The sequence below is a fragment of the Pongo abelii genome, chromosome 12 (assembly GCF_028885655.2).
Source record: "Pongo abelii isolate AG06213 chromosome 12, NHGRI_mPonAbe1-v2.0_pri, whole genome shotgun sequence".
Classification (NCBI taxonomy): Eukaryota; Metazoa; Chordata; class Mammalia; order Primates; family Hominidae; genus Pongo; species Pongo abelii.
In genome coordinates this window covers 100,097,943-100,124,909 of record NC_071997.2, presented here as the reverse complement: position 1 = coordinate 100,124,909, position 26,967 = coordinate 100,097,943, and the positions used below count along the sequence as shown (strand labels likewise).

General features: G+C 43.0%; 1 protein-coding gene and 1 long non-coding RNA gene across 3 annotated transcripts in view; one reads left to right on the top strand and one right to left on the bottom strand.

Moving 5' to 3' along the window:
• Window positions 1–4,528, bottom strand: part of LOC129057727 (uncharacterized) — a 71,023-nt gene extending 66,495 nt beyond the window's left edge. The window contains exons 1-2 of one of the 2 annotated variants that reach the window (XR_008522467.2): window positions 4,228–4,528; window positions 2,318–2,435 (exon numbers count right to left, since the gene is read on the bottom strand). This is a non-coding gene — a long non-coding RNA (uncharacterized LOC129057727). The remainder of the gene's footprint in view (window positions 1–2,317; window positions 2,436–4,227) is intronic. The other variant, XR_008522466.1, reaches the window with a different exon arrangement.
• Window positions 4,529–4,585: 57 nt separating this feature from the next.
• Window positions 4,586–26,967, top strand: part of TTC27 (tetratricopeptide repeat domain 27) — a 203,055-nt gene continuing 180,673 nt past the window's right edge. Inside the window, 5 exon segments of the mRNA NM_001133856.1 lie at window positions 4,586–4,857; window positions 6,978–7,155; window positions 10,337–10,466; window positions 16,722–16,862; window positions 26,596–26,698. Of these exon segments, the coding sequence (NP_001127328.1) occupies window positions 4,770–4,857; window positions 6,978–7,155; window positions 10,337–10,466; window positions 16,722–16,862; window positions 26,596–26,698 (640 nt within the window). The 5' untranslated portion in view covers window positions 4,586–4,769.

Genomic DNA, 26,967 nt, shown 5'->3' with positions numbered 1-26,967 from the left:
TCTGATTTCACAATGAGAAAACTATACCCTTGTCTGCCTCAAAGGAGGAACCCCTAATACTTAGCTAATAAGTGCTAACATTTTTTGGTATCTATGTCCTAGACCCTATGTTTAGTACTTGATAATCTCATTATCAGTTGGTCTCAATTTGCCAACTGCTAGGGAAAAAGCATCACACTGTGGAGATACGGAAGCATACCGACTACCCCTCCCTTCAATCAGCCTGCCCTTGCTTCTAGTAGGTGACCCCCACCTCACCCCATCTTCTATTTTTCTTTTCTTTTCTTTTTTTTTTTGACAGTCTTGCTCTGTCGCCTAGGCTGGAGTGCAGTGGTGGGATCTCGGCTCACTACAAGCTCCACCTCCCGGGTTCACGCCATTCTTCTGCCTCAGCCTTCCAAGTAGCTGGGACTACAGGTGCCCGCCACCACGCCCGGCTACTTTTTTGTATTTTTAATAGAGGTGGGGTTTCACCATGTTAGCCAGGATGGTCTCCATCTCCTGACCTCGTGATCTGCCCATCTCGGCCTCCTGAAGTGCTGGGATTACAGGTGTGAGCCACCGTGCCCAGCCCTCAGTATACTCAAACAATAGTTCCCCTCTTCTGTTAGTATCTATTAGCACCTATGGGACTTAAGACGTAAAACTTTTTTTCTGAGACAGAGTCTCGGCTCTGTCGCCCAGGCTGGAGTGCGGTGGCATGATTTCAGCTCACTGCAACCCCTGCCTCCCTGCTTCAAGCGATTCTCATGCCTAAGCCTCCCGAGTAGCTGGGATTATAGGTGTGCACCACCACACCCAGCTGGGTCTTGCTTTGTCGCCCAGGCTGGAGTGCAGTGGTGCAATCTCGGCTCAATGCAACCTCCACCTCCCGGGTTCAAGCAATCCTCCCACCTCAGCCTCCCTAGTAGCTGGGATTACAGGCGTGTGCCATCACGTGTAGCTAATTTTTTTTATTAGAGACGGGGTTTCACCATCTTGGCCAGGCTGGTCTCGAACTTCTGACCTCAGGTGATCCACCCACCTTGACCTCACAAAGTGCTGGGATTACAGAAGTGAGCCACCACACCCAGCCATGTGTTTGAACTAATTCTGTCTCATGTCTTTTTAAGTGGTGAAAGGGAGGCTGGATTTGTCATTAGCTCAAGCATAAGGAAGTCAGGATTGAGAATAGCATTTCATGACCCTTCCATCTCCTTTCATATTCATTAACAGACCTCACATTTAATAATAATTTTAACAGTGTTTGCAAATGTTTGTGGCAGCTTTATTTGAAGTAGCCAAAAACCGGAAACAGCTTCAACATCCCTCCACAGATGAATAAACATGTTGTGATGTATTCATACAATACATACTCTTCAGTTATATTTTTTAAATGAACATTGATATATACTATATAAGAATATCAAAATAATTATGCTAAGTGAAAGAAGCCAGAAAAAAAGTATATACTGTATGATTCCATTATATAAATCTAGAAATTGCAAACTCATCAATAGTGACAGCAGATCAGTGGTTGCTTGGGGTGTAGGGGATGGGGACGGCAAGAGGGCCGGATTATAAAGAGGAACAAGGAAACTTTGAGGAGTGATGGATATGTTCACCGTCTTGATTGTGGCGGTGGTTCATGGGTACATACCTATATTAAAACCTAACAAATTGTACAGTTAAAATATGTGCACTTTATGCCAATTATACCTGAATAATGCTTTTTATAAAATTGTTGTATGAAGCTTAAAATCTGGTCTCCCAAGACCAATATTCTCCAGAAGCCTTCTCCTGACATAACAATTCTTCCTTCTTCTGACACCGCTGGTCCCCTGCTCTTTCCAAACCCTGTGTCCCTCGGAACAATGGCCCTGCGACCACCGCTTTCCCTCAGAGAGTGAGCCAATCCTTGCCCTGTGCTTCCTTCTAGTCAGTCAGACTGATCTGGTCCTCCTTGACCCCTCTGATGCTCCCATGGCGCCATTATTTTCTCCAATCTCCTAGCCTCTTGCAATACTTGTTGAATTTACATTTCCAGCCATCCTCCTTCCTATTTTTTCTCCTTTTGGAAGAAAAGATGCAAAACCTTGTTTCCTTGTCACACAGTATTCCAAAATAGAGGTGTTATAATTGTTTTTATTTTTTACTGTAGACCAAATGTTACTATAAACATTTAGCTAGAATCACTAGTTTAGAGAAGATGAGATTTTGTAATAGGTTGGGAACTATTTGACATAAGAGACGAGAAAGGAAACAAATTAACATGGATTAGAGGCATAAAATAAGCCAAGGATAGTGCTAAATTCTGTTAAAAGTATCTCTCACTTACCTCATTCTTGGTCTTGAATATGGAGACTTCTGGCTTTCTATCTCCACTGGGCCCTGGAACTGTGGCAGCCAGAGCCTCACCTTGCAGGTAGGAGATTTAAAGAGTCTTTTGGAGAAATCTGGCCAGCCCAAGAAAAAAAGACTTTTAGATAGTGACATACAGGTTCCCAACAGACTCCTCAGCCAAGGCATTCTATACTGAATCCTACAGTAGGTATCTCATTGCCTGCTCAATTTCCACTCACTATGTACATATTTTTAATCGAGACCATATTCCCCACCTACTTTATTACTGGAATTCACTTTGCTTGAAGGGAGATTAGGCAGACTTCAGTCACCATCATCATCTAGCATACCACATTTAAAACAAACCAACCTTGAATTTAACTGAAAGTTGCAAGTTTACTATGTGGATTAATGGGGTGCTACATACAGGTGAGGAACTTTGGCGGAGTGGCCAGTGTGTTTCTACAGACATTCATCTTTAACAATTATCAAATTGGTTTAGACAGTGCTGGCTTTTGTACTTAAGGAAATGAACAGACAACCTGGTCAAGTATCATTTTCTAGAAAAATAGTGGGTTTTTTGTTTGTTTGTTTGTTTGTTTTTTTGAGACGGAGTCTCGCTCTGCTGCCCAGGCTGGAGTGCAGTGGCGCGATCTTGGCTCACTGCAACCTCCGCCTCCCGGGTTCAGGCCATTCTCCTGTGGCAGCCTCCTGAGCACCTGGGACTATAGGCGCCCGCCACCACGCCCGGCTAATTTAAAAAAAAAATATTTTTAGTAGAGACAGGGTTTCACCGTGTTAGGCAGGATGGTCTCGATCTCCTGACCTCATGATCCGCCCGCCTCGGCCTTCCAAAGTGCTGGGATTACAGGCGTGAGCCACCGCGCCCAGCCTGAAAAATAGTTTTTAATTACTTCTCAGTGGGAGGACATTTTAGGGCATCCGCTCTTCTCCAATCACAGTCAGGTCCGGCTTCCTTTGGTATCTGCCGGCAGTGGCTGAAATGAGCTGAGCTGAGTTCCTCCCCCTTCACATTCTGAAGTGGCTCTTTACTGAGTAAGAAAGTGAATTAACATTTATTTAGCTTCTTCCTTGGAGCTGGGTACCGGGTCAGCCTCTTTTCAGAGAGCTTTTGCTCTTGTGGTCAGAATTACCCTGCAGTTTTCTCCTGGCTCTTACATGACATATCTCAGTACAGGTGTCAAGCCAATGGGTCAAAGCCATGGTCCTGTTTTCCTTCCCTCCCTCCCTCCCTTCCGTCCTTCTTCCCTTCCTCCCTCCCTCTTTCCTATTGCCCAGGCTGGAGTGCAGTGGCACCATCTCAGCTCACTGAAACCTCCGCCTCCCGGGTTCAAGCAATTCTCCCACCTCACCCTCCCGAGTAGCTGGGTTTACAAGGGTGCGCCACTACGTCCGGCTAATTTTTGTATTTTTAGTAGAGACGGGGTTTCACCATGTTGGCCAGGCTGGTCTCGAACTCCTGACCTCAGGTGATCCACCCGTTTCATTCTCCCAAAGTGCTGAGATTATAGGCGTGAGCTACCGCGCCCGCCCTCTAGCTGTTTCTTTGGAGTGCTGCTAGGAAGATTCAAAGAAGTGCAAATAAGGTACCAGCGGAGGCTGGTTTGTCCCCTTGCAATTTCTTTGTGATCACCCCTGGGATCACTCTTCTACAGTGTTCCGACAGTGTTCCAAAAACTTCCCTGCACCAGCGGCAGGGGCAGATTTCCCACCCGGCCATGATTCATGTAGAGCAGTGTCAAAACCAGATCCTTTCCTTACACGCTCATTCGCCGAAAGACCCGTGCTATGCTGACGGGGTTCCAACCTGGGCTTCACCGACTCCACGTCAGAGGGTCTGTGATTCCCTGAGAGAGCACCCTTAGGCTGAGAGCAAGGGCCCACCTGCACTCTGCGCGAAGGACTGTGGTTTTCATCGGGTTGTCAAGAGCGTTCTGACCCAAAATGGTTTAAGAGTCACAACTCCAGCCCTTCTAATCAAACCGCTTTGGCCAAGACGTCCGTTTTGAGTTGCTTTTGAACCCTAGCCCTCGGTGGGAGGCACACTCACTTCCATGTTCGCGGTTCTTGGAAGCGGTCCCATTAGGGGCGGGGCTGAGCGCGACCGCGCCCTCAACTCCGCCTATTGCCCGCCCCGGGGTGGGGCATAACCACCCAACAGGCTCCTTACTCAAGCTCCGGTTCTTCTCCTAGGCGGAAGACAGAGCAGAGAGCGTGCGTGTTTTTCCCAGGGTGCCCCGCGCTGCTGTTATGGCCGCCTCCTTGCGGTAGTATCCGCACATGGAGTTCTGGGGCCGCAGGTGTATTTACGGTAACTGTCGCCACTAGATTTCAGCGCCTTTGGATTCTCCTCTTTTCACTTTCTTTTGTTGACTCCCGTGTGGCCCTCGTGGGAGCCTGTTTTGGCTGCAGCGGTGTCTGGGGTGATGTGGACCCCGGAGCTGGCAATTCTGAGGGGATTCCCCACTGAGGCTGAGCGGCAGCAATGGAAACAGGAGGGGGTCGTCGGTTCAGGTGAGAGGCGCACCTACCAGGGCCTTAGGCTATCGTGGGAACTGTGAGGAAAAGGGATGGCAGCGACTGATTCTCATCCCTCCCTTCATTTTTCCCTAACACAATCTAGCTGATTCCTTGAGGCTTTGGGTCGTTGAGTCTTTGGCATGGTGGGCGTGGTCCTCGCTTTCTTTGCCCAGAACTTCTTATCGCCCGGGTTCAATAATAATAACAATGGCAATGTCAGTTATTTTTCTAAGCCCTTAACATGTACTCAGTCATTTAATGCTTATAGTAGATGCTTAAGGTAGATTCCATTTTTAATCCCACTTTGCGGTGAAGACCTGTAAATACAGTTTGGTTAAGTAATTTTATTTTATTTTAATTAATTAATTAATTAATTAATTAATTTTTTGAGACAGAGTTTTGCTTTTTGCCCAGGCTGGAGTGCAAGGGTTCAAGTGATTCTCCTGCCTCAGCCTCCAGGGTAGCTGGGATTACAGGCGCGCGTCACCACGCCCGGCTAATTTTGTATTTTTAGTAGAGTTGAGGTTTCACCATGTTGGCCTAGCTGGTCTCGAACTCTTGACCTCAGATGATTCGCCTGCCTCAGCCTCCCAAAGTGCTGGGATTACAAGCCTGAGCCACCGCGCCCGGGTCTGGTTAAGTAATTTATTTAAGGTCACACAGTTGGTAAGCACAGGAGCTAAAATGAGGCAGCAAAGTTGTTTTTTTTTTTGAGATGGAGTCTCCCTCTTGTTGCCCAGGCTGGAGTGCAGTGGTGCCATCTCAGCTCACTGCAACCTCCGCTTCCCCGGTTCAAGCGATTCTCCTGCCTCAGCCTCCCAAGTAGCTGGGACTACAGGCATGCACCACCATGCCTGGCTAATTTTGTGTTTTTAGTAGAGATGGCTTTCATCATGTTGGTCAGGCTGGTCTGGAACTCCTGACCTCAGGTGATCCACCCGCCTTGGCCTCCCAAAGTGCTGGGATTACAGCCATGAGCCACCATGCACGGCCTAGGCGGCAAAGATTTATTTTTTTGGCCTAGGCGGCAAAGATTTATTTTTTTATTTTTTTGAGACAGAGTCTCGCTCTGTCACCTAGGCTGGAGTGCAGTGGTGCGATCTCGGCTCACTGCAAGCTTACCTCCCAGGTTCACGCCATTCTCCTGCCTCGGCCTCCCGAGTCGCTGGGACTAAAGGTGCCCACCACCACGCCCAGCTAATTTTTTTTTTGTATTTTTAGTAGGGATGGGGTTTCACTGTGTTAGCCAGGATGGTCTCGATCTCCTGACATCATGATCCACCCACCTCGGCCTCCCAAAGTGCTGGGATTAGAGGCATGAGCCACTGCGCCCGGCCTAGGCGGCAAAGATTAATTCTTGTGAGCAATGAATATTTACCAGAGAGATAAAGAGTTAAAAGGCACATGCACTGGCACATCTGGTTGTGGGATTTAGGCTGGACCCAGAAGAGTAATAATGAACAGTGTAGTGTGTAAGTACTCTGTGTGTATGTGTGTGTGTGGGCACTTGTGTGACACAGTAGGTGTTTCCAGTGACAGGAAGTTTGAAGTTTGGTGGCCTGGAAAACTTTCCTAGAAGTTAGACTTGAGCTGATTTTGGATTAAAGGGTAAGACTAACAAGTGGAGAAGAGTTCGACGGCGAAATCACAAGTGCAAAGTGTGGAGGCAGGAATACGCATGGGACATTAGGGAAACAATGAGTAAACCAGCATTCTTGGAGTGACTTTTCAAGAAGAGAAAATAATGGAGGTAGAAGGAGCCAGATTGTGAAAAGTTTTAGAACCTTGACTAAGGAAACTTTTGTGTTGTCAGTAGGAATCTTTGTGAATTTCCCAGCAAAAGACTAAATACCTATTAATGAGGAATATTATTTCTGGGGCTGACTTCCACTTTGGGGCTCATAGTCAGTATGAGTGAGCTGCTAATTCTAGGAGAGAGAATGTTTGTAGAATGATGGAGATTTACTGAGTGCCTTGTGACTGACATACAGTAAGCATTCTAAGTCTATAGATTGTTTTTGCACACGAAAATGGTAGCTTTACCTAATAGTGTTATCCTTTATGGTATGAAAAATAATTTTTTTGGATTACTGCACTAATTTTTTATATTACAGAGAGTGGATCTTTCCTACAATTGCTGCTGGAAGGGAACTATGAAGCCATATTCTTAAATTCAATGACTCAAAATATTTTTAGTTCAACAACAACCGCTGAAGAAAAGATTGATAGCTACCTGGAGAAGCAGGTAGTAACATTCCTGGATTACTCAACAGATTTGGACACAACGGAAAGGTATAATTTTATTTGAAATTTTCATAGAGGAACAGAGCGAATACATTTAATAGCACCTTGACAGGGTAAGGCCCTGATTTTAGCAGTTGAGAAACCTTGCCTTACATTTTACTCAAGACTCATGATGTACCAAGTAATCTATGTAAAAACTCTTATCCAGAAGTCCGTCCAGAATGAAAAAGTAAAGTGGTGCAGGATAAAATGGTTTCATATATGAGATTGGCACATATTTTGGTGTTAACTGCAAATGCTTAGGTCTGGTCGGCTTTACCCACCGGCAAAACTTCAGACCTTATTTCCTTTAACTTAAAAACATACTTTCAGGCTGGGTGCAGTGCCTCACGCCTGTAGTCCCAGTACTTTCGGAGGCCGAGGCGGGCGGATCACATGAGGTCAGGAGTTTAAGACCAGCCTGGCAAACATGGTGAAACCCTGTCTATACAAAAATACAAAAATTAACCAGGCGTGGTGGCATGCGCCTGTAATCCCAGCTGCTAGGGAGGCTGAGGCCGAAGAATCACTTGAACCTGGGAGGTAGAGGTTGTAGTGAGCCAATATCCTGCCATTGCACTCTAGCCGGGCGACAGAATGAGACTCTGTCTCAAAAAAAATACCAAAAAACAAAAAACATACTTTCAGTCTTGTTATTTCTGCATAGCTGAGTGCTAATTTGTAACTATTTATTATGTTTTAGATTATTATCTTTATAGAGCTCAGAGAACTTAATGTTTTTGTAACGAAGCCCTTGGTTTACCTTCTTCCATTAAAGTTTGTGTAATTTTATAGAGTTAAGTATAGCAGATAGTTACACAGCAGGGAAACCTAAGCTTTTCAGTGGCTTATATTTCACTGTTACAAATTTGATACCTCTATCTTTCGTCTACTATCTGTGGCAAGCATGTCAAGCTTTAATTATCTTATAAATGCATGCAATTTTATTTTACCATTATTTCTAGGAAATAGCTTCATTTAGTCCTTCAACAAATAAACTATTGTAGTAGATGTGGAGGTTCTGAAGATGAATAAAGCATAACCCATATTCGTAAGGAGTTTGCAAGAGAATGCTACTACAGGCTTTTAATTTTATTTTGAAAATTAATATTATTCATTTTCTTTTTTTTTTTTTTTGGATGAAGTATCACTCTGTTGCCCAGGCTGGAGTGCAGAGGCGTGATCTCGGCTCACTGCAACCTCCGCCTCCCAAGTTCAAGTGATTCTCTTCCCTCAGGTTCCCATGTAGCTGGGATTACAGGCCTGCGCCACACCTGGCTAATTTTTTTTGTATGTTTAGTAGAGATGGAGTTTCACCATGTTGGCCAGGCTGGTCTTGAACTCCTGACCTCAGGTGATCTGCCCACCTCGGCCTCCCAAAGTGCCGGGATTACAGACATGAGCCACTTCGCCCAGCCTCCATTTAATGTTTTTAGTTTACTGGTAGTTATGTTCCTTTGGTGTCATTCTTTTTTTTTTTTTTTTTTTAGTTCCTTTTTGTACAGATGGTGTCTTGATATGTTGCTCAGGCTGGTCTCAAACTCCTGGGCTCAAGCAATCCTCACCTCTGCCTCACTAAGTGTGGGGATTATAGGCATGAGTCACTCCGCCCGGCCAGATTCTCATTGCTTTCTTATATGTGTGCAATCTCATAGCAACTAGCCTTGTGGCACCCATTAAAACAACACATTCACACAAATGCATTATTCACTGATATACCAGATTTCTGTCTTGTCACATAAAGCTAAAAAGAGACATTGCAGTTGACTCATTTTCAGACATTTGAAAGTTAAAGTGTATTCTCAGTTCACCTTATGGATTTTGTTTTTTGATTAGGACAATTTATTAAGGCTGTTTTCTCCAAATTTCCAAACTTCTGATTGCAAACCAGCTCTTTTGTTATCTTTTTTCTCTAATGCTGCTTATTTGCATTGCATCCAGAGTTTTATATTTTTGCTACCATAGGCTTGTATGTTTGATTTTTTTTTTTCTTTTTCTCAAAGACTCTTCCTTTTAAGGAAGGGCCTAGGGGCTGTGGGGAAAAAAGTGACTACTAATACTTTCTCTTCAGAATGAAACTCCAGGATTCCCTGGCTGTTATTTGCTAGAGTTGAATCTGTACCTATTTAGATCCTAATTTAGGGTTTGGCACATTATGGCTGGCAGGCTAACTAAGTGGCTAAGAATTAATGGTTTTTACATTTTTAAAGGGTTGGAAAAAAACAAACATGATATGCAAAGCCTAAAATATTTCATATCTGTCCCTTTAGAAAAAGTTTGCCTATCCCTGTCTCACATCACAGCAAGACTGAAAAATAGAGGTTTCACTAAAATGTCTACGTTTTGTTGTTGTTGTTGTTCTAGCATTTGGTGATATGGGATTGGTAAACAATTAGCAACAACTTTATATCATCACTTTTCTTTTGTATAAAGTCAGTTTTCTATACATCTTGCAATGTCAGAGCTGTTAAAGGGAATGCAAGAAAAACTTACAGATGTCTGATCAGAACCTAAATCAACACTGTTCAAGATAATTTTCTGTGGAGATAGAAGTACTCTCTATCTTCATTGCCCAGATGGTAGCCACTAGCCATACTAAACTATTGAGCACTTGAAGTATGGAAAGTATGACTAAGGAACTGAATTATAAATTTTATTAATTTTAACTAATGTAAATTTAGACCATGTGTGGCTCATGGCTATAATACTGGATATTGTAGACCTAATTTCTTTTTGTTTTAAGAGAGACAGGGTCTTGCTTTGTCATCCAGGCTGGAGTACAGTGCTATGATCAAAGCTTACTACAGCCTCAAACTCCTGGGCTGCAAGCAATCCTCATTCATCAGCCTCTTGAGTAGCTGGGATGTACCACCATGCTGGCTAACTTTTAAATTTTTTGTAGCGACAGGGTCTCACTATGTTTCTCAGGCTAGTTTTGAACTCCTGGGTTCAAACGATCCTCCTACCGTGGCCTTCCAAAGTGCTGGAATTACAGGCATGAGCCACTGTGCCTAGCTAACCTAAATTGTTTTAAGTTTTAGAAATTTTTTTTTTTAGTTATACTCTAGGATATTCTCAATAAATGTTGATAGATATTATTTTCTTAATAAAACTGAAATGGAATAGTGTGTTTGAGATTATACAAATGATAGTAGTTCATATTTATTTCTTTAACCATTCTTATATGCAGACAACGGTTGATATTTCTACTTGGTGTGAGCAGTTTGCAACTTTTTGTTCAGAGCAACTGGACGGGGCCCCCTGTTGACTTACACCCTCAGGACTTTTTGTCATCTGTTTTGTTCCAGCAATTCAGTGAGGTATGCTTCTTGAAAATGTTGTATGTAATTATTATTGTGTTATTTGTTTTTTATAAGCAGGTCTTTGTAAACTGGAACTAATAGTAGGTAGGAAAGAAACATGACTTTATGGTTTGCACAAAATTACTAAGAATGCTTGTTCATTGATCAGATTTTCACAGATTTCTGGAAGTTCCATTGTCAAACTCCTCTTCATACACACTCCATTTTATGGAGCTGTGTTAGCTGTGTTTTTTAATGAAAGTACAGACAGCTGCACCAGTTGTTTAGTTGGTTGTATCACCTCAGTTACATAAAGTTTTTTTTTTTTTGAGGTGGTATCTCACTCAGTCATCCAGGCTGTTGTACAGTGGCTAGATTACAGCTCACTGCACCCTCAACCTACTCAGGCTCAGGTGATCTTCCCACCTCAGCCTCCCAAGTAGTTGGGACTACAGTTGCATGCCACCATGTCCAGCTAATTTTTTTGTAGAGGTGGAGTTTTGCCATGTTGCCCAGGCTGGTCTGAAACTCCTGGGCTCAAGTGGTCTGCCTGCTTCAGCCTCCCAAAGTGCTAGGATTATAGGTGTGAGTGCTGTACATAAAGATCTTTAATGGCAAAGCAGCAAATCTGGAAATCTGTTTAATTTTATTTCAGGTAAGTTTTTAACTAATTAATTAATTTATTTTTTTTGAGACAGAGTCTTGCTCTGTCACCCAGGCTGGAGTACAGTGGCGCGATCTCAGCTCACTGCAACCTCTGCCCCATGGGTTCAAGCAATTCTTCTGCTTCAGCCTCCCTAGTAGCTGGGATTACGGGCGTGTGCTACCACATTGGCTAATTTTTGTATTTTTAGTAGAGTTGCGGTTTCACCATGATGGCCAGGCTGGTCTCAAACTCCTGACCTCAAGTGATCCACCCACCTCAGCCTCCCAAAGTGCTGGGTTTACAGGTGTGAGCCACCATTCCCGGCTTGCAGGTAAGTTTTGATACTGTACTTAAGAATGGCTCCCAGGAGTGGTTTGCTCCCAGGGGTGGCTTTAAATTACAAATACTTTATTAAAGTTTCTGGCACAGCATTGCTTCATGGTGATTATTATCCATTGTGAAGATAATATTATTGATCTGTGCCAGTGTGTCATCAATAGAGCTTGCAGTTTGAGTTCCTCAGGAATCTTGAGCTCCTGTATAGAGGGTCTGCCTAGTATGAGATGATCTACAAAAGAAGTATGGTTTAAATCAAAGTAAGAACTTTGATTTATCCAGCCACTTTGGTGATTTTGAATGTGGCTATCCACCACTCAGCCTGGAAAAAGCTGAGTGATTGATAGCTATGTTCAAAATCACCAAATTGTATCCAGAACTTATGCAGCAAAACGGACCTAGTGTTACCTGGTTTCTCAGAATTAGGTGTAGCAAATAGGCCGGGCACAGTGGCTCACGCCTGTAATCCCAGCACTTTGGAAGGCCAAGGCGGGCGGATCACGAGGTCAGGAGTTCAAGACCAGCCTGACCGACATGGTGAAACCCCGTCTCTACTAAAAATACAAAAATTAGCTGAGTGTGGTGGTGCACGCCTGTAATCCCAGCTTCTCAGGAGGCTGAGGCAGGAGAATTGCTTGAACCCGGGAGGCGGAGGTTGCAGTGAGCCAAGATCGCGCCACTGCACTCCAGCCTGGGTGACAGAGTAAGACTCCGTTTCAAAAAAAGAAAAAAGAAAAAAAGAATTAGGTGTAGCAAGTAAACGTGGAATAGAGTTATTAGAGATACGTGTTAATAATTTGATGGGGGGGTGGAAAGAGAAGTGCAAAAACAAGCATAATGTGAAAACCACAATAATTAACTCTTTGCATATCAGCTTAGTGAGTCACTATATATACTTCATTAGAGTAATTTTAATTCATAATGCTGATCCTAATTATAACTGAAAGGTTAAAAGATGTTTTGTGTCTTATGTCTATGAAGGGAATTTATGATTTATATTCTACAGAGGTTTTCACCCAAAATGGAGATAAAAAAACCCCAAACCCTAAATGATTGTAGCACTTAAAGAGATAAGCTTCAGTTATCTAGAAGTGTACTTATGAAACATCTCATTCCCTCTCTTATTATATATGAATCAGTTTCTGGCTTCTATGGCCCTATAGTATAGATTAGAAATCCACCAAACAGCCAAAGCCATAAATATCTCCTGAGCACTGACGTGTGGTTTGAATGGTGCTTAATTCACATTTCTTTTTTTTTTTTTTTTTTTTTGAGATGGAGTCTCACTCTGTCGCCCAGGCTGGAGTGCAGTGGTGCGATCTCGGCTCACTGCAGTCTCTGCCTCCCGGGTTCAAATGATTCTCCCACCTTAGTCTCCCAAACAGCTGGGACTACAGGTGCTCACCACCACGCCCGGCTAATTTTTGTATTTTTAGTAGAGACAGGGTTTCACCATGTTGGCCAGGGTGGTCTCAAACTCCTGACCTCAGGTGATCCACCCGCCTCGGCCTCCCAAAGTGTTAGGATTACTGTGTGAGCCACTGCGCCTGGCCTTAATTCACATTTCTTGTGTCAATTTGGTCCTTACAGATTTGAGGTAATCTATAGGTGAAAAGACTGAAGCTCAGAGTGGTAAAAGAATCTTGTCAGAGATCTTTAGCTGGGGCACTGGAATCCACATTTTCTGGTTCCAAATCCAGTACTCTTCTATACTAGTGTAGAAGCACCGGTAAATTCAGGTAGCAAATCAAAACAATATGAAAATGAGTTTCATGAGAAGTTCAGACCATAAGAAATATTGCCATTAACAAAGAGATTTGTGGAAGCTGGATTTTATCAAAGAAGACCTTTTAGTTGGAAGTGGACTTTGAGCTAGAACCTGAAGGATGGTTAGAAAATGGACAGAGAAGAGGAAAATATCCATTCTAGGTGCAGTCATATGAGCAGGAATTTAGAGGAGAGGAGAGCATAGTGTTTGTGAGAAAAGGATGCTTTGAGCTTGCCGCTTTTAGCAGTGAATAATCAGACTTGATGGAGGTCATTTGGAGTTGTAGGAAACTTTGACTAAGTCTTTGATTTTAACTTTTTTATTGGAACTACCGCCAACACTTAAAAGAGCATATGAAATGTATACAATTTAAATAATAAATCTCCTTTGTACTCACAACCTAGCTTGAGTGTCACAGGTAATGCTCTCCAGGTAGTATACCATGTGCTGTCTCCCTGTATAATTTTTATTTGTTGCTCTGTTAAATTACTTGCTTGTTCTTTATATTTAGGGATTCATTTAGAAGATAATGACCCGAAATTTGTGGTAGAACAGGCGGACATATTTCTTGTCTCAGAGTGATTAGGAGAAGGATTCTTTTTCTTTTTTTTTTTTTCAGACGGAGTCTCACTCTGTTGCCCAGGCTGGAGTGCAGTGGCGCAATCTCGGCTCACTGCAACCTCCGCCTCCCGGGTTCAAGTGATTCTCCTGCCTCAGCCTGCTGAGTAGCTGGGACTACAGGCGCCTGCCACCGTGCCTGGCTAATTTTTGTATTTTTTAATAGAGATGGGGTTTCACCATGTTGGCCAGGCTGCTCTCAAGCTCTTGACCTTGTGATCTGCCTCCCAAAGTGCTGAGATTCCAGGTGTGAGCCACCGGGCCTGGCCAGGATTCTCTTTCTTAAAGACATTCCTTATTATCTTCTTGTGCTTTACCAGTTTGGCTTGGGCTTTAGGAAGTAAGCTTGTTATATCTACTTGAATTTACAATATGATTCGATGAGGCTGCAGGTCTAGTTTGGGCACTTTAGGCAGGTTCTTCTGAGTTCTCAAGTCAGTATATTCACTGTACATTCAGTACCTCCAGTCGGGGTTCTCACAGAATACCTCATTTCTTCATCATGTCCAAGAATGAACTCATGATGAAGGTCTTCTCTTTTTGTGTCTGTATTTCAGTTACCCACGCCACCATGGTGTAGTGCCAGTCAGAAGGCTAAAAGTTATCCTGGCCGTGTCCTTGAGGCTCTCCAAATGCTTAGCATAGCCCTAGGCCTTCCTGAGGGGCAGGAAGAGGTAGAGAGATCTGTTTCCAGTTCCCAAACCAATATTCTTTCTGCCAGCATGGGCTGGTTTGGGAATTGATTTGGGAATTGGAAACATGGGCTTCACTTAATTTTTGTGGATCTGTTTCCTCACCTCTAAAATTGAGGCAGTTGTAATAACTTGATAATATTTCATTAATTATTGAAGTTTTTTTTTTAATAATTCCTTGTATGCTTAGCAGAGATAACAGTAGGCTTTGTTGTTGTGGAGGTAATTCATATTAAATCTTTATTCCTCTATTACACTCTTGAATGATGATGAAAATAGGACAGAAGATGAGCTCACAGTTATTTCCTTCTTTCTCTTTTATTTATTGTTTTTTATTTTTTTCTAAGACAGTCTCGCTCTGTTGCCCAGGCTGGAGTGCAGTAGTGCGATCACGGCTCACTGCAACCTCCGCCTCCCAGGTTCAAGCGATTCTCCTGCTTCAGTCTCCTGAGTAGTTGGGATTACAGGCATGTGCCACCATGCCCGGCTACTTTTTGTATTTTTAGTAGAGACGGGGTTTCACCATGTTGGCCAGGCTCTTCTCGAACTCCTGACCTCAGGTGATCCACCCGCGTGGCCTTCCAAAGTGCTGGGATTACAGGCATGAGCCGCTGTGCCCGGCCCTCCTTCTTTCTTCTATTGAATACTTTAAACAATATTCAAAATATTCAGTATTCAAATATTTAGTATTCAAAATACTCAGTATTGAGCCAGGGAGTGGCATTACTTGGATTGTTTAGTTTAATCCTTACAAGAACCCTCTGAGGTATAGGTTCAGTTATTTCATTTTTTTTTTTTTTTGACACGGAGTCTTGCTCTGTCACCCAGCCTGGAGTGCAGTGGCACAATCTGGGCTCACTGCAAGCTCCGCCTCCCGGGTTCACAACATTCTTCTGCCTCAGCCTCCCAAGCAGCTGGGACTACAGGCGCCCGCCACCATGCCCGGCTAATTTTTTGTACTTTTAGTAGAGACAGGGTTTCACCATGTTAGCCAGGATGGTCTTGATCTCCTGACCTCGTGATCCGCCTGCCTCAGCCTCCCAAAGTGCTGGGATTACATATGTGAGCCACCGCGCCCGGCCCAGTTATTTCATTTCATAATTGATGAAACTGAGGCTTCATCAGGAAAACAACTGTGGGAAAAATTTACATGTGCTCACAAACTAATGAGAAGCAGAGAAAGGACACTGTCCTCTGCGTTTGACATTGGAACCCATGTTCTTGATGGGTGAGGATTCTTGCTCGCTATTTTATGGAGCTGTTAAAATTCTGCCATCCAAATTTTAACAACCTTGTCCATTGTAAAAAAATCTCTGTACAACAGGGGAGTGCATTTTTCAAAGGCATCCTTTTTTTTTGGAGCCTTCTGCTCACTCTGGTGTGTGGTCATGTGCCCATTCTGCATTTGATGGATGAGACCTTGTTGATTGTTTGGCTTGATAGAAATTATGGAGTAGAGACTTACTTCATAATGACATTTTCCAGGTATTGAAGCTTAAGTGAAATGTAGGTGTTTAATATAAATATCAAATATACTATTTAGTATAAATACTTTAATATAGGGATGCTTTTCATTGAGATAATATTTTGTTGTAAGTAAATTTATGAAGTGATGATATCTCTTCAATGCTAGCATTTTTTTTGAGTTCTTTGATTCTCTAAAGTTTGAACATGCCAGGTACAGAAGCTTTCACCTGTAATCCCAGCACTTTGGGAGACCGAGGCAGGGGATCACTTAACGTCAGGAATTCAAGACCAGCCTGGCCAACATGGTGAAACCCCATCTCTACTTAAAATACAAAAACTTAGCTGGATGTGGTGGTGCATGCCTGGAGTCCCAGCTATTCGCCTAGGCGGGAGGATCACTTGAGCCTGGGAGACGGAGGTTGCAGTGAGCCAAGATCACGCCACTGCACTCCAGCCTGGGCAACAGAGTGAGACTCCCATCTAAAAAAAAAACAAAAACAAAAAACCAAAAACCTAAAAAATCAAGTTTGATCAGATGGGTGGCCATCCATCAGGGCAGGCTGGATTTATAGATGTCTAAGGGCATTTGCAGTGTTATAATTCTGTCCAGTGCCAATTGCTGTGTCATATATTAATGCTTTTGTTTCAAAGCTGAGTTGACTGGAAAATCTTTGTATTATTACAAGACATATAAAGATTAATATTTTGTTAAATTATATCATCTTAGTTTATAATCCTTTTTTTAGGTTAAAGGACTGGATGCATTTGTTCTGAGCCTGCTCACTCTAGATGGTGAATCAATCTACAGCCTGACCTCAAAGCCTATACTACTGTTATTAGCACGCATTATCCTAGTGAATGTAAGACATAAACTGACAGCTATTCAGGTAAGGAAAGGATCCATGAGATTCATACGCTGGTATGACTTTTGTGCTTATTAACACCAGACTGTAGATGTGTTGCTGACAATGTCTTGGTCTATTTTGTTTTCTGAGTCTTTTAGGTGTGTAATTTAAAAATCTGATGAAAATAAGCAAAAACTTTTCTTCCCTCATGAGATTGATCTAGTTTAGAATGAGATTATGTTGCACCTCCTTAATAGGATTTATGTATGTACCGTATAGATATAAATGTTCATTTGCAGAAATCTTAAATATTGATTTAAAAATATACCTTGGGCTGGGCATGGTGGCTCACGCCTGTAATGCCAGCACTTTGAGTGGCTGAGGTGGGCGGGTCACCTGAGGTCAGGAGTTCGAGACCAGCCTGGCTAACATGGTGAAACCCCATCTCTACTAAAAATACAAAATTAGCTGGGCGCGGTGGCATGCACCTGTAATCCCAGCTACTTGGGAGGCTGAGGCAGGAGAATTGCTTGAACCTGGGAGGTGGAGGTTGCAGTGAGCCATGATTGCGTCATTGCACTCCAGCCTGGGCAACAGAGCGAGACTCTGTCTCAAAAAAAACAAAACAACAACAACAACAAAAACAAAAACAAAACACAAAAAGACATACCTCACAGTCTTTTATGAATTTCATGTAGGATAATGAGCAGTGACCAAAATTTAATGGGTCTTAATTTCTGTTTTCTGGCTCACATTCTATGTTATGTCATTATTTGGGTTGGATTTAGTAAAGCATTTGTTAAATATCTATTATATGGTTTCTTCACATAAACTAGTGAGGACAAATATACACACAGAATACTAATATGCAGAAAGAAAAGACAGTCTTTGGAGGTTTAGTGGAGGTTGTCAGTCACGCAGTGTGCCGTCTGTGTTGCTGCTATTCAGCTCTGCTGCATTGTAGTGTTAGAGCAGCTGTAGACAATGTTTCATTAAATGGACATGACTGTCTTCCAATAAAGTTTTATTTGTGGACACTGAAACTTACATTTTCTATACTTCTCACATTTACAAAATATTATTCTTGATTTTTCCCAGTGATATAAAAATGTAAAAACGATTTTCAGTTCTTGGACTATACGGAAACCAGTAGTGGGCTGGATTTGCACACAGGCTGTGCCTGGCTGACCCCTGCTCCATCTGATTGTTGCATCCTGGTGTGCTGCAGACCCCATAGTGTCAGAAATAGTACATCTAAATTTTGTGTGAAATCTCCCAGTTTTGGCTGAAAATTTTTAAGAAATGCAATAGTTCTTTCTTTTTTTCTTCGAGATGGAGTTTCACTCTTGTTGCCCAGGCTGGAGTGCAATGGTGCGATCTCGGCTCACCACAACCCCCACCTCCTGGGTTCAAGCGATTCTGCTGCCTCAGCCTCCCAAGTAGCTGGGATTACAGGCATGCATCACCATGTCTGGCTAATTTTGTATTTTTATTTATTTATTTTTTTGAGACAGAGTCTTGCTCTGTCGCCCAGGCTGGAGTGCAGTGGCGTGATCTTGACTCACTGCAAGCTCCACCTCCCGGGTTCACACCATTCTCCTGCCTCAGCCTCCCAAGTAGCTGGGACTACAGGCGGCCGCCACGATGCCAGCTCATCTTTTGTATTTTTAGTAGAGATGGGATTTCTCCACGTTGGTCAGGCTGGTCTCGAACTCCCGACCTCAGGTGATCTGCCTACCTCGGCCTCCCAAAGTGCTGGGATTACAGGTGTGAGCCACTGTGCCCGGCCCAAGCATCACAATATTTCTTGGTCTATGTGACCAAGTCAATGTAGACTTGGTCTGTGCTGTGTAAGGGCTTACTTTCCTAAGCATTTAAGTTTACACACTAAATTTTTTTTTTTTTTTTTTTTTTTTTGAGATGGAGTCTCACTCTGTCACACAGACTGGAGTATAGTAGTGTGATCTCGGCTCACTGCAACCTCCGCCTCACAGGTTCAAGCAATTCTCATGCCTCAGCCTCCTGAGTCGCTGGGATTACAGGCGCCCACCATCACGTTTGGCTAATTTTTTGTATTTTTAGTAGAGACATGGTTTCGCCATGTTGGCCGTGTTGGTTTCAAACTCCTAGCCTCAAGTAACCTGCCTGCCTTGGCCTCCCAAAGTGCTGGGATCACAGGCATGAGCCACCGCACCTGGCCTAAATTTGTTTTAAAAGAAGAGGTAAGAAGGGAAGTGATGCCTCTATTTGCAACTCTCATGAGAGCCAGAGGATTTGGAATCCATTGTACTAGAGGGTGTTTTTTTTTTGTTTGTTTGTTTTGTTTTGTTTTTAAGACAGGGTCTGGCCCCACTGCCCAGGCTGGAGTGCAGTGGCATGATCTCAGCTCACTGCAACCTCCGCCTCCTGGGCTGAAGCCATCCTCCCACCTCAGCCTCCAAAGTAACTTGGACTACAAGCATGTGCCACCACACCCGGTTAATTTTTGTATTTTTTATAGAGACAGGGTTTCACCTTGTTGCCCAGGCTGGTCTTGAACTTGTGGGCTCAAGTGATTCACCTGCCTCCGTCTCCCCTAAGTTCTGAGATTATAAGCATAAGCCACCATTCCCAGACTAGAAAGGTTTTTGTTTTTGAGACAGCGTCTTGCTCTGTCGCCCAGGCTGGAGTACAGTGGTGTGATCTTGGCTCTCTGCAATCTGCGCCTCCCAGGTTCAAGTGATTTTCGCACCTCAGCCTTCCAAGTAGCTGGAATTACAGGTGTGCACCACCATGCCTGGCTAATTGAAGGGTTTTTAATACACGGATTTCAACATGTCTTAGCGTATATGAGGCTTCATCTTTTGAGCTCTTAGTGACAGTAGCTTGAGTAAAAAATTTTTCCCCTAAGTAAGTTGATCTGAGTTAAATGGTCTTGTAGACTGACTATTACTTTGCTCTATTGTTTTATTTATTTACTTATTTATTTTTTGAGACAGAGTCTCACTCTGTTGCCCAGGCTGAAGTGCAGTGGCGTGATCTTGGCTCACTGCAACCTCTGCCTTCTGGTTTCAAGCGATTCTCCTGCCTCAGCCTCCCTAGTAGCTTGGATTACAGGCACGTGCCACCATGCCTTGCTAATTTTTTTGTACTTTTAGTAGAAATGGGGTTTTACTATGTTGGCCAACTGGTCTCGAACTCCTGACCTCAAGTGATCCACCCACCTCGGCCTTCCAAAGTGCTGGGATTACAGGCGTGAGCCACTGTGCCCGGCCACTTTACTCTAGGTAAAGTATCACCAAGCCATGAGGCTGCCAAATGGCATTATTTTCTTTCTAGTGAGAACTTATGGTCACTAATGAATGAGTGAGATGGTTTTTAAGTTGCTCAAAAGTTTTCTTCATCAAGAATGTTAAGCGTTGTCCAGGCGCAGTGGCTCTCGCCTGTAATACCAGCACTTTGGGAGGCCGAGGCTGGTGGATCACCTGAGGTCAGGAGTTCGATACCAGTCTGGCCAACATGGCGACACCCTGTCTCTACTAAAAATACAAAAATTAGCCAGGCATCTCTGGGCATGGTGGTTCATGCCTGTAATCCTAGCACTTTGGGAGGCCGAGGCAGGTGGATCACTTGAGGTCAGGAGTTTGAGTCCAAGCTGGCCAACACAGTGAAACCCCGTTTCTGTTAAAAATACAAAAATTAGCTAGGTGTAATGGTGGGTGCCTGTAATCTCAGCTACTTGGAAGGCTGAGGCAGGAGAATCGCTTGAACCCAGGAGGCGGAGTTTGCAGTGAACCGAGATCGTTCCACTGCACTCCAGCCTGAACAACACAGCGAGACTCTGTCTCAAAAAAAAAAAAAAAAAAAATTAGCCAGGCATGGTGGTGCATGCCTGTAATCCCAGCTACTCAAGAGGCTGAGGCAGGAATATTGCTTGAACATGGAAGGTGGAGGTTGCAGCGAGCCAAGATCGCGCACTGCACTCTAGCCCAGGTGACAGAGTGAGACTCTGTCTCCAAAAAAAAAAAAAAGTATGTTAAGCATCATTTGAAAAATAATATATATACTGTCAACAACTTAGGAGAATTAATAAATATGTGGAATACTAGTTGTAGATGTCATTCTTGTAGGGTTGCAGAGGCAAGTTACCTTAATTTCTTGGCAGATGTAAACAACTTTTGACTTCTGCTTAAAAACCTGTTTTTCTGTAGTATATCACTATGTATACATCATTTTGTGCTGAAATTTTGCCTTTCTTTTTCTTTTTCTTTTTTTTGAGATGGGAGACAGGGTCTCACTGTGTTGCCCAGGCTGATCTTGAACTCCTGGCCCCAAGTGATCCTCCCACCTCAGCCTCCTGAGTAGCTGGAACTTCAGGAGCACACCATCCTGCCTGGCTTTTCTTGCCATTCAATTGAAGCATTATTCTTTCTATATGGATTTTTCCTGTGGGTCTTTACTATATCATTCTTTTTTCCCTCCCTCCCTTCGTCCCTCCCTCCTTTCCTTCCTTCCTTTCTTCTTTCCTTCCTTCCTGCTTTTTTTTTTTTTTTTTTTGGAGATGTTGTCTTGCTATGTTGTCCAGGATGGCCTTCAACTTGTGGACTCAAGTGATCCTCCTGCTCCAGCCTCCTGAGCAGCTAGGACTATAGGCACGTGGGTTATATCTTTCTCTTAATGGTGTTATTAAAAATGGCTGATTTGATGAATTAAGATAAAATAGTAAAGAAACATTACATACTTATCCAAGTTAATTTTAACCTTTTAAATTAATTTTTGAGTAACCTGACTCCTAAGAAGTGTATCAAGTTATTTATGATGATATTATTTTTGTGAAACTATAGAAGAAGCAGATTTTCCCACAACCCCTAATCTGTGAAGTATATAGACTAGAATTAGTACTATGTAAGTGGTTGAGTAAAATGAGTCTTGGTTTTGAAATCAACAGCTATGTGACCTTATGCTAGTTAATTTCTCTGAATATCAGTTTCCATTTATAAAATGGGATAAACTGGCAAATATTTATTTGGTGCCTTGTGAGTATACTACTGCTCCCTGCTGTCTGGGAGGTTCTAAACTATTGTGACTTCTCAATCAGACCATTCTGTAATAAGTGTTATTTTACAGATAAAATCTAGAAATTATCTAAAGCAAGACTTCAAGTTCGCTTTTTTATTAATGCCTCAATTTTTTCTTTTTTTAAAAAATTTTATTATTATTATGCTTTAAGTTTTAGGGTACATGTGCACAATGTGCAGGTTTGTTACATATGTATACATGTGCCATGTTGGTGTGCTGCACCCATTAACTCGTCATTTAGCATTAGGTATATCTCCTAATGCTTCCCCCCAACCCCCAATTTTTTCTTTCTTTTTTTATTTTTTTGAGACAGAGTTTTACTCTGTCGCCCAGGCTGGAGTGCAGTGGCGTGATCTCAGCTCAGTGCAACCTCTGCCTCCCAGGTTCAAGCGATTCTCCTGCCTCAGCCTCCCAAGTAGCTGGGACTACAGGCATGCACCACCATGCCTGGCTAATTTTTTTTGTAATTTTAGGAGGGATGGATTTTCACCATGTTGGTCAGGCTGGTCTTGAACTCCTGACCTCAATGATCTGCTTGCCTCAGCCTCCCAAAGTGCTGGGATTACAGGTGTGAGCCACAGTGCCCGGCCTCAATTTTCAATTTTTATTTTTATTTTTTGAGATGGAGTCTTGCTCTGTCACCCAGGCTGGAGTGCAGTGGCGTGATCTTGGCTCACTGCAACCTCTGCCTCCTGGGTTCACGCGATTCTCCTGCCTCAGCCTCCCGAGTAGCTGGGACTACTGGCGCCCACCACCACGTCCAGCTAATTTTTTGTATTTTTAGTAGAGACGGGGTTTCACCATGTTAGCCCGGATGGTCTCGATCTCCTGACCTCGTGATCCACCCGCCTTGGCCTCCCAAAGTGCTGGGATTACAGGTGTGAGCCACTATGCCTGGCTCAATTTTTCAAGTTTTATTTTTGTAGAGATGGGATCTCACTGCATTGCCCAGGCTTGTCTGAAACTCGTGGCTTCAAGTGATCTTCCTACCTTGGCTTCCCAAAGTGCTGGAATTACAGGCATGAGCTACTGTGCCAGCCCTCTATTTTTATAGTAAGCAATTCTTGACAAACTGAAAAGGTCTGTTACGCTGACTAGTAGAAAAATAGGCTATGCTTTCTATATTGGTTTTTTGTTGTTTTTTTTTTTTTTTTTTTTTTTTGAGACTGAATCTCGCTCTGTCTCCCAGGCTGGAGTGCAGTGGTGTGGTCTCTGCTCACTGCAAGCTCCACCTCCGGGGTTCGTGCCGTTCTCCTGCCTCAGCCTCCCAAGTAGCTGGGACTACAGGCTCTCGCCACCACACCCGGCTAATGTTTTGTATTATTGGTAGAGACGGGGTTTCATTGTGTTGGCTAGGAAGGTCTCTATCTCCTGACCTTGTGATCCGCCCGCCTCGGCCTCCCAAAGTGCTGAGATTACAGGCATGAGCCACCGTGCCCAGCCTCTATATTTGTTTTATTCTTCCCTCCCCGATATAAAGATTTTTGGTTTGAGAGTTAATTTATAGATCTGATTTTTGAGAGTTCAGCATATTATATGTTTTTTTTTTTTTTTTTTTTTAGAGTCAGAGTCTCTTCTCTGTTGCCCAACCTGGAGTATAGTGGTGTGATCACAGCTGACTATAACCTTAAACTCCTGAGTAGCTAGGATTACAGATATGCACCATCACGCTCAACTACCTAAAAAAAAATTTTTGTAGAAATGGGGTCTCACTGTGTTGCCCAGGCTGGTCTTGAATTTATGGCCTCAAGTGAGCTTCCTGCTACCCGAAGTGCTGGGATTGCAAGTTTGAGCCACTGTGCCTGGCCTTTTATTATGTGTTTTCTTAAAAGTGAAATCTTTTTGACTGGATGTATCTAAATTCCCATGTCTAGAAAAGTAAAAGAATAAGCTGCCAGACCTGACTCACTTATTGCTGACAGCAGATAAGGGACAGATAATTGAAATGCAAACTGACTTCATGCTATAGTGATAGGAAAAGAATGAAAATGAGGCAACACCTCAGGGAATTCAGTTAAAAACTGTCTGAAATTTCTTTGCTATTAGATAATTTTATATTTTCTTACATGGACTGAGGAAACAGTATTAATTCGAAAGGATTTTGTCATGGAGTCAAAATTCATTTGTGGTTGCATCACGGTTGTAGTAGTTGTGGTGTATAACACTTTAGAAGCGAACCAGGCTATGGTGTGTAGCAGTTTAGAAGGGGACCTCTTAGTCAAATGAAGAAATTAAGTTCAAGCAAAAAAGTTCTTTGGAGCCAGGTGCTGTGGCATATACCTGTCATCCCAGGTACTTGGAAGTCTGAGGCAGGAGGATGGCTTGAGTCCAGGAGTTCAAAGCTGCAGTGTGCTATGATGACTCCTGTAAATAGCCACTGCACTCCAACCTGGACAGTGTAGTGAGACCCCATCTCAAAAAAAAGCTTTTTGGTAATTGTCATCTCATATTTGCAGGTAACTAAAAGGAAAACTAATTCTTAGACTTTCATGTAATATAATATAAAGTAATATAGTTACAAATAATTTATAATGAGCGTATCAAAATTACTTATCATAACTTGTACATATGTACATATACACACATGCACATACACAGAGGAAGCTCTGGAGGAATATAAACCTTTGTCACTGATTTTTTTCTGCTGGAGGAGGATGATATTGGGGCTGTGGAAGAGAGATTTTCACTCTTCACCGTATGTACTTTTTTTTTTTTGAGACGGAGTTTCACTCTTGTTGCCCAAGCTGGAGTGCAATGGTGCAATCTTGGCTCACTGCAACCTCCGCCTCCCGGGTTCAAGTGATTCTCCTGCCTCAGCCTCCCGAGTAGCTGGGATTACAGGCACGTGCCACCACGCCTGGCTAATTTTTTGTATTTTTAGTAGGAACGGGGTTTCATCATGTTAGCCAGGCTGCTCTTGAACTCCTGACCTCAGGTGATCTGCCCACCTCGGCCTCCCAAAGTGCTGGGACTACAGGCGTGAACCACTGCACCTGGCCTCCTTTTTTTTTTTTTTTTTTTTTTTTTTTTTTTTTTTTTTTTTTAAAGAGACTTAGTCTTACAGTGTTGCCCACCTGGTCTCAAACTCCTAGCCTCGAGTGATCTTCTCATTTCAACCTCCTGAGTAGCTGGGATTATAGGTGTGAGTTACCATACCTGGCCATACTTTTATATTGGCTTGTTGTTTCTTGTTTTTATTCTTTTTTTTTTAAAGTAAATATATGTTGATCAAGTAAGAAAAAGCATCACTGAATAAAAGAAAAAGCTACTATATGCTCAGCTTGTACATTAGTCAAGACAATGTATAAAATCCAGTTTCCTACTGGGTGCAGTGCCTCACATCTGTAATCCCAGCACTTTGGGAGGCCAAGGCGGGTGGATCACTTGAGCCCAGGAGTTGGAGACCAACCTGGGCAACATGGCAAAACCCCATCTCTACCAAAAAATACAATAATTAGCTGGGCATGGTGACATGGCAGTAGTCCTAGCAACTCAGGAAGCTGAAGTGGGAGGATCACCTGAGCCTGAGGAGGTCCAGGCTGCAGTGAGCTGTGATCATGCCACTGCACTCCAGCCTGGGCGACAGAGTGAGATCTTGCCTCAAAAAAAAAAAAAAAGAAAAGCAGTTTCTGCCCTCAGAAATGTATGGCTCAGGTACAGTTATAAACTTGAAAAACAAGTGCTGTCCAATATGATGCCAACTTCTAGGAACAGTGTAGAAGTTCAAAGAAGTAAAAGATCAGTATGTGCCACACTAGCAGGAGAAGACTGTAAGGAAGACGTTTCATACAGGTGTGGAAGCAATCTTCTCAGATTGGGGGAACATCTGAATCCAAGGTATTTCTTACTGTGTAGATTATGTAAAATACATTGCTTTGAGGAGGAATAGAGATGAATCAGACATGATTTCTTACCTTGTTGGGTAGTAGACGGTGAACAACATTGGAACCTGAGATGACATACATAAAATACAATGGAATGTGTTTGCGAGGGAATTACAGATAATGTGCTGGAAGTTCAGGTGATGGAAAAATCACCCCCACAGGGGGTTCTTGTGGGGCCTCTGAAGGAGTTGGTACCCGGATTAAAGTGGTGATAGAGTGCCACAGAGCAGGATGAATACAACATTTTTTTTTTTTTTTTGAGACAGGGTCTCGCTGTGTTGCCCAGGCTAGAGTGCAATGGTGCATCCTCGGCTCACTGCAACCTCTGCCTCCCAGGTTTAAGCAATTCTCCTGCCTCAAGCCTCCCGAGTAGCTGGGACTACAGGCGCCTGCCACCACACCCAGCTAATTTTTGTATTTTTAGTAGAGACAGGGTTTCACCATGTTGGCCAGGCTGGTCTTGAACTCCTGACCTTGTGATCTGCCCGTCTCGGCCTCCCAAAGTGTTGGGATTACAGGTATGAGCCATTGCACCCGGCCACAACATATATTTTAAAGGAGGAGATGGTAAGTTCAAAATGGCATAAGGAAGTCCAAGTGGCTAAAAAAAAAATACAGGGTTTGAGAGGATGGAGGTGAGGTGTTATTCTTATGGAAGACACAGATGTGGGTTTTGGTATTATTACTGAAGAGAGTAGTGGATGGGTAATCTTATTGAGGAATAAATTTAATTTTATGAATGTAAAAAAATTCTAAAAATTAATCTCAGTTAATGTAAAAAGAGTTTTCTAAAGTATCGTTTTATTTCAGCTTATGTGGTGTTTTTTTCCTAGAGCTTGCCATGGTGGACTTTGAGATGTGTGAATATTCATCAGCATTTGCTTGAGGAACGCTCACCTCTGCTTTTCACTCTTGCCGAAAACTGTATCGATCAAGGTATGCAGCAGATTTTTGTTTGATATGGGCATGCAGCTCCCTTTTAATTACCTGGCTGAGATACTCCTTTTTAGTGTGTTTTTTGTCCGGTAGTAGTGCCTTTTTGTTTGGAGTTGTTTCCTTTTTTGATGTAGAATATCACAAGTTGTTATGTTGTCAGATTGTAGAGTTCCTTTTAGTCTTTTTAGTTTAAAAAAGATAACTACTTTCACTTACTTTACCTGCTTAGAAAGGGTGATTTGCTGTATGTAGGTCACCATGATTTTATC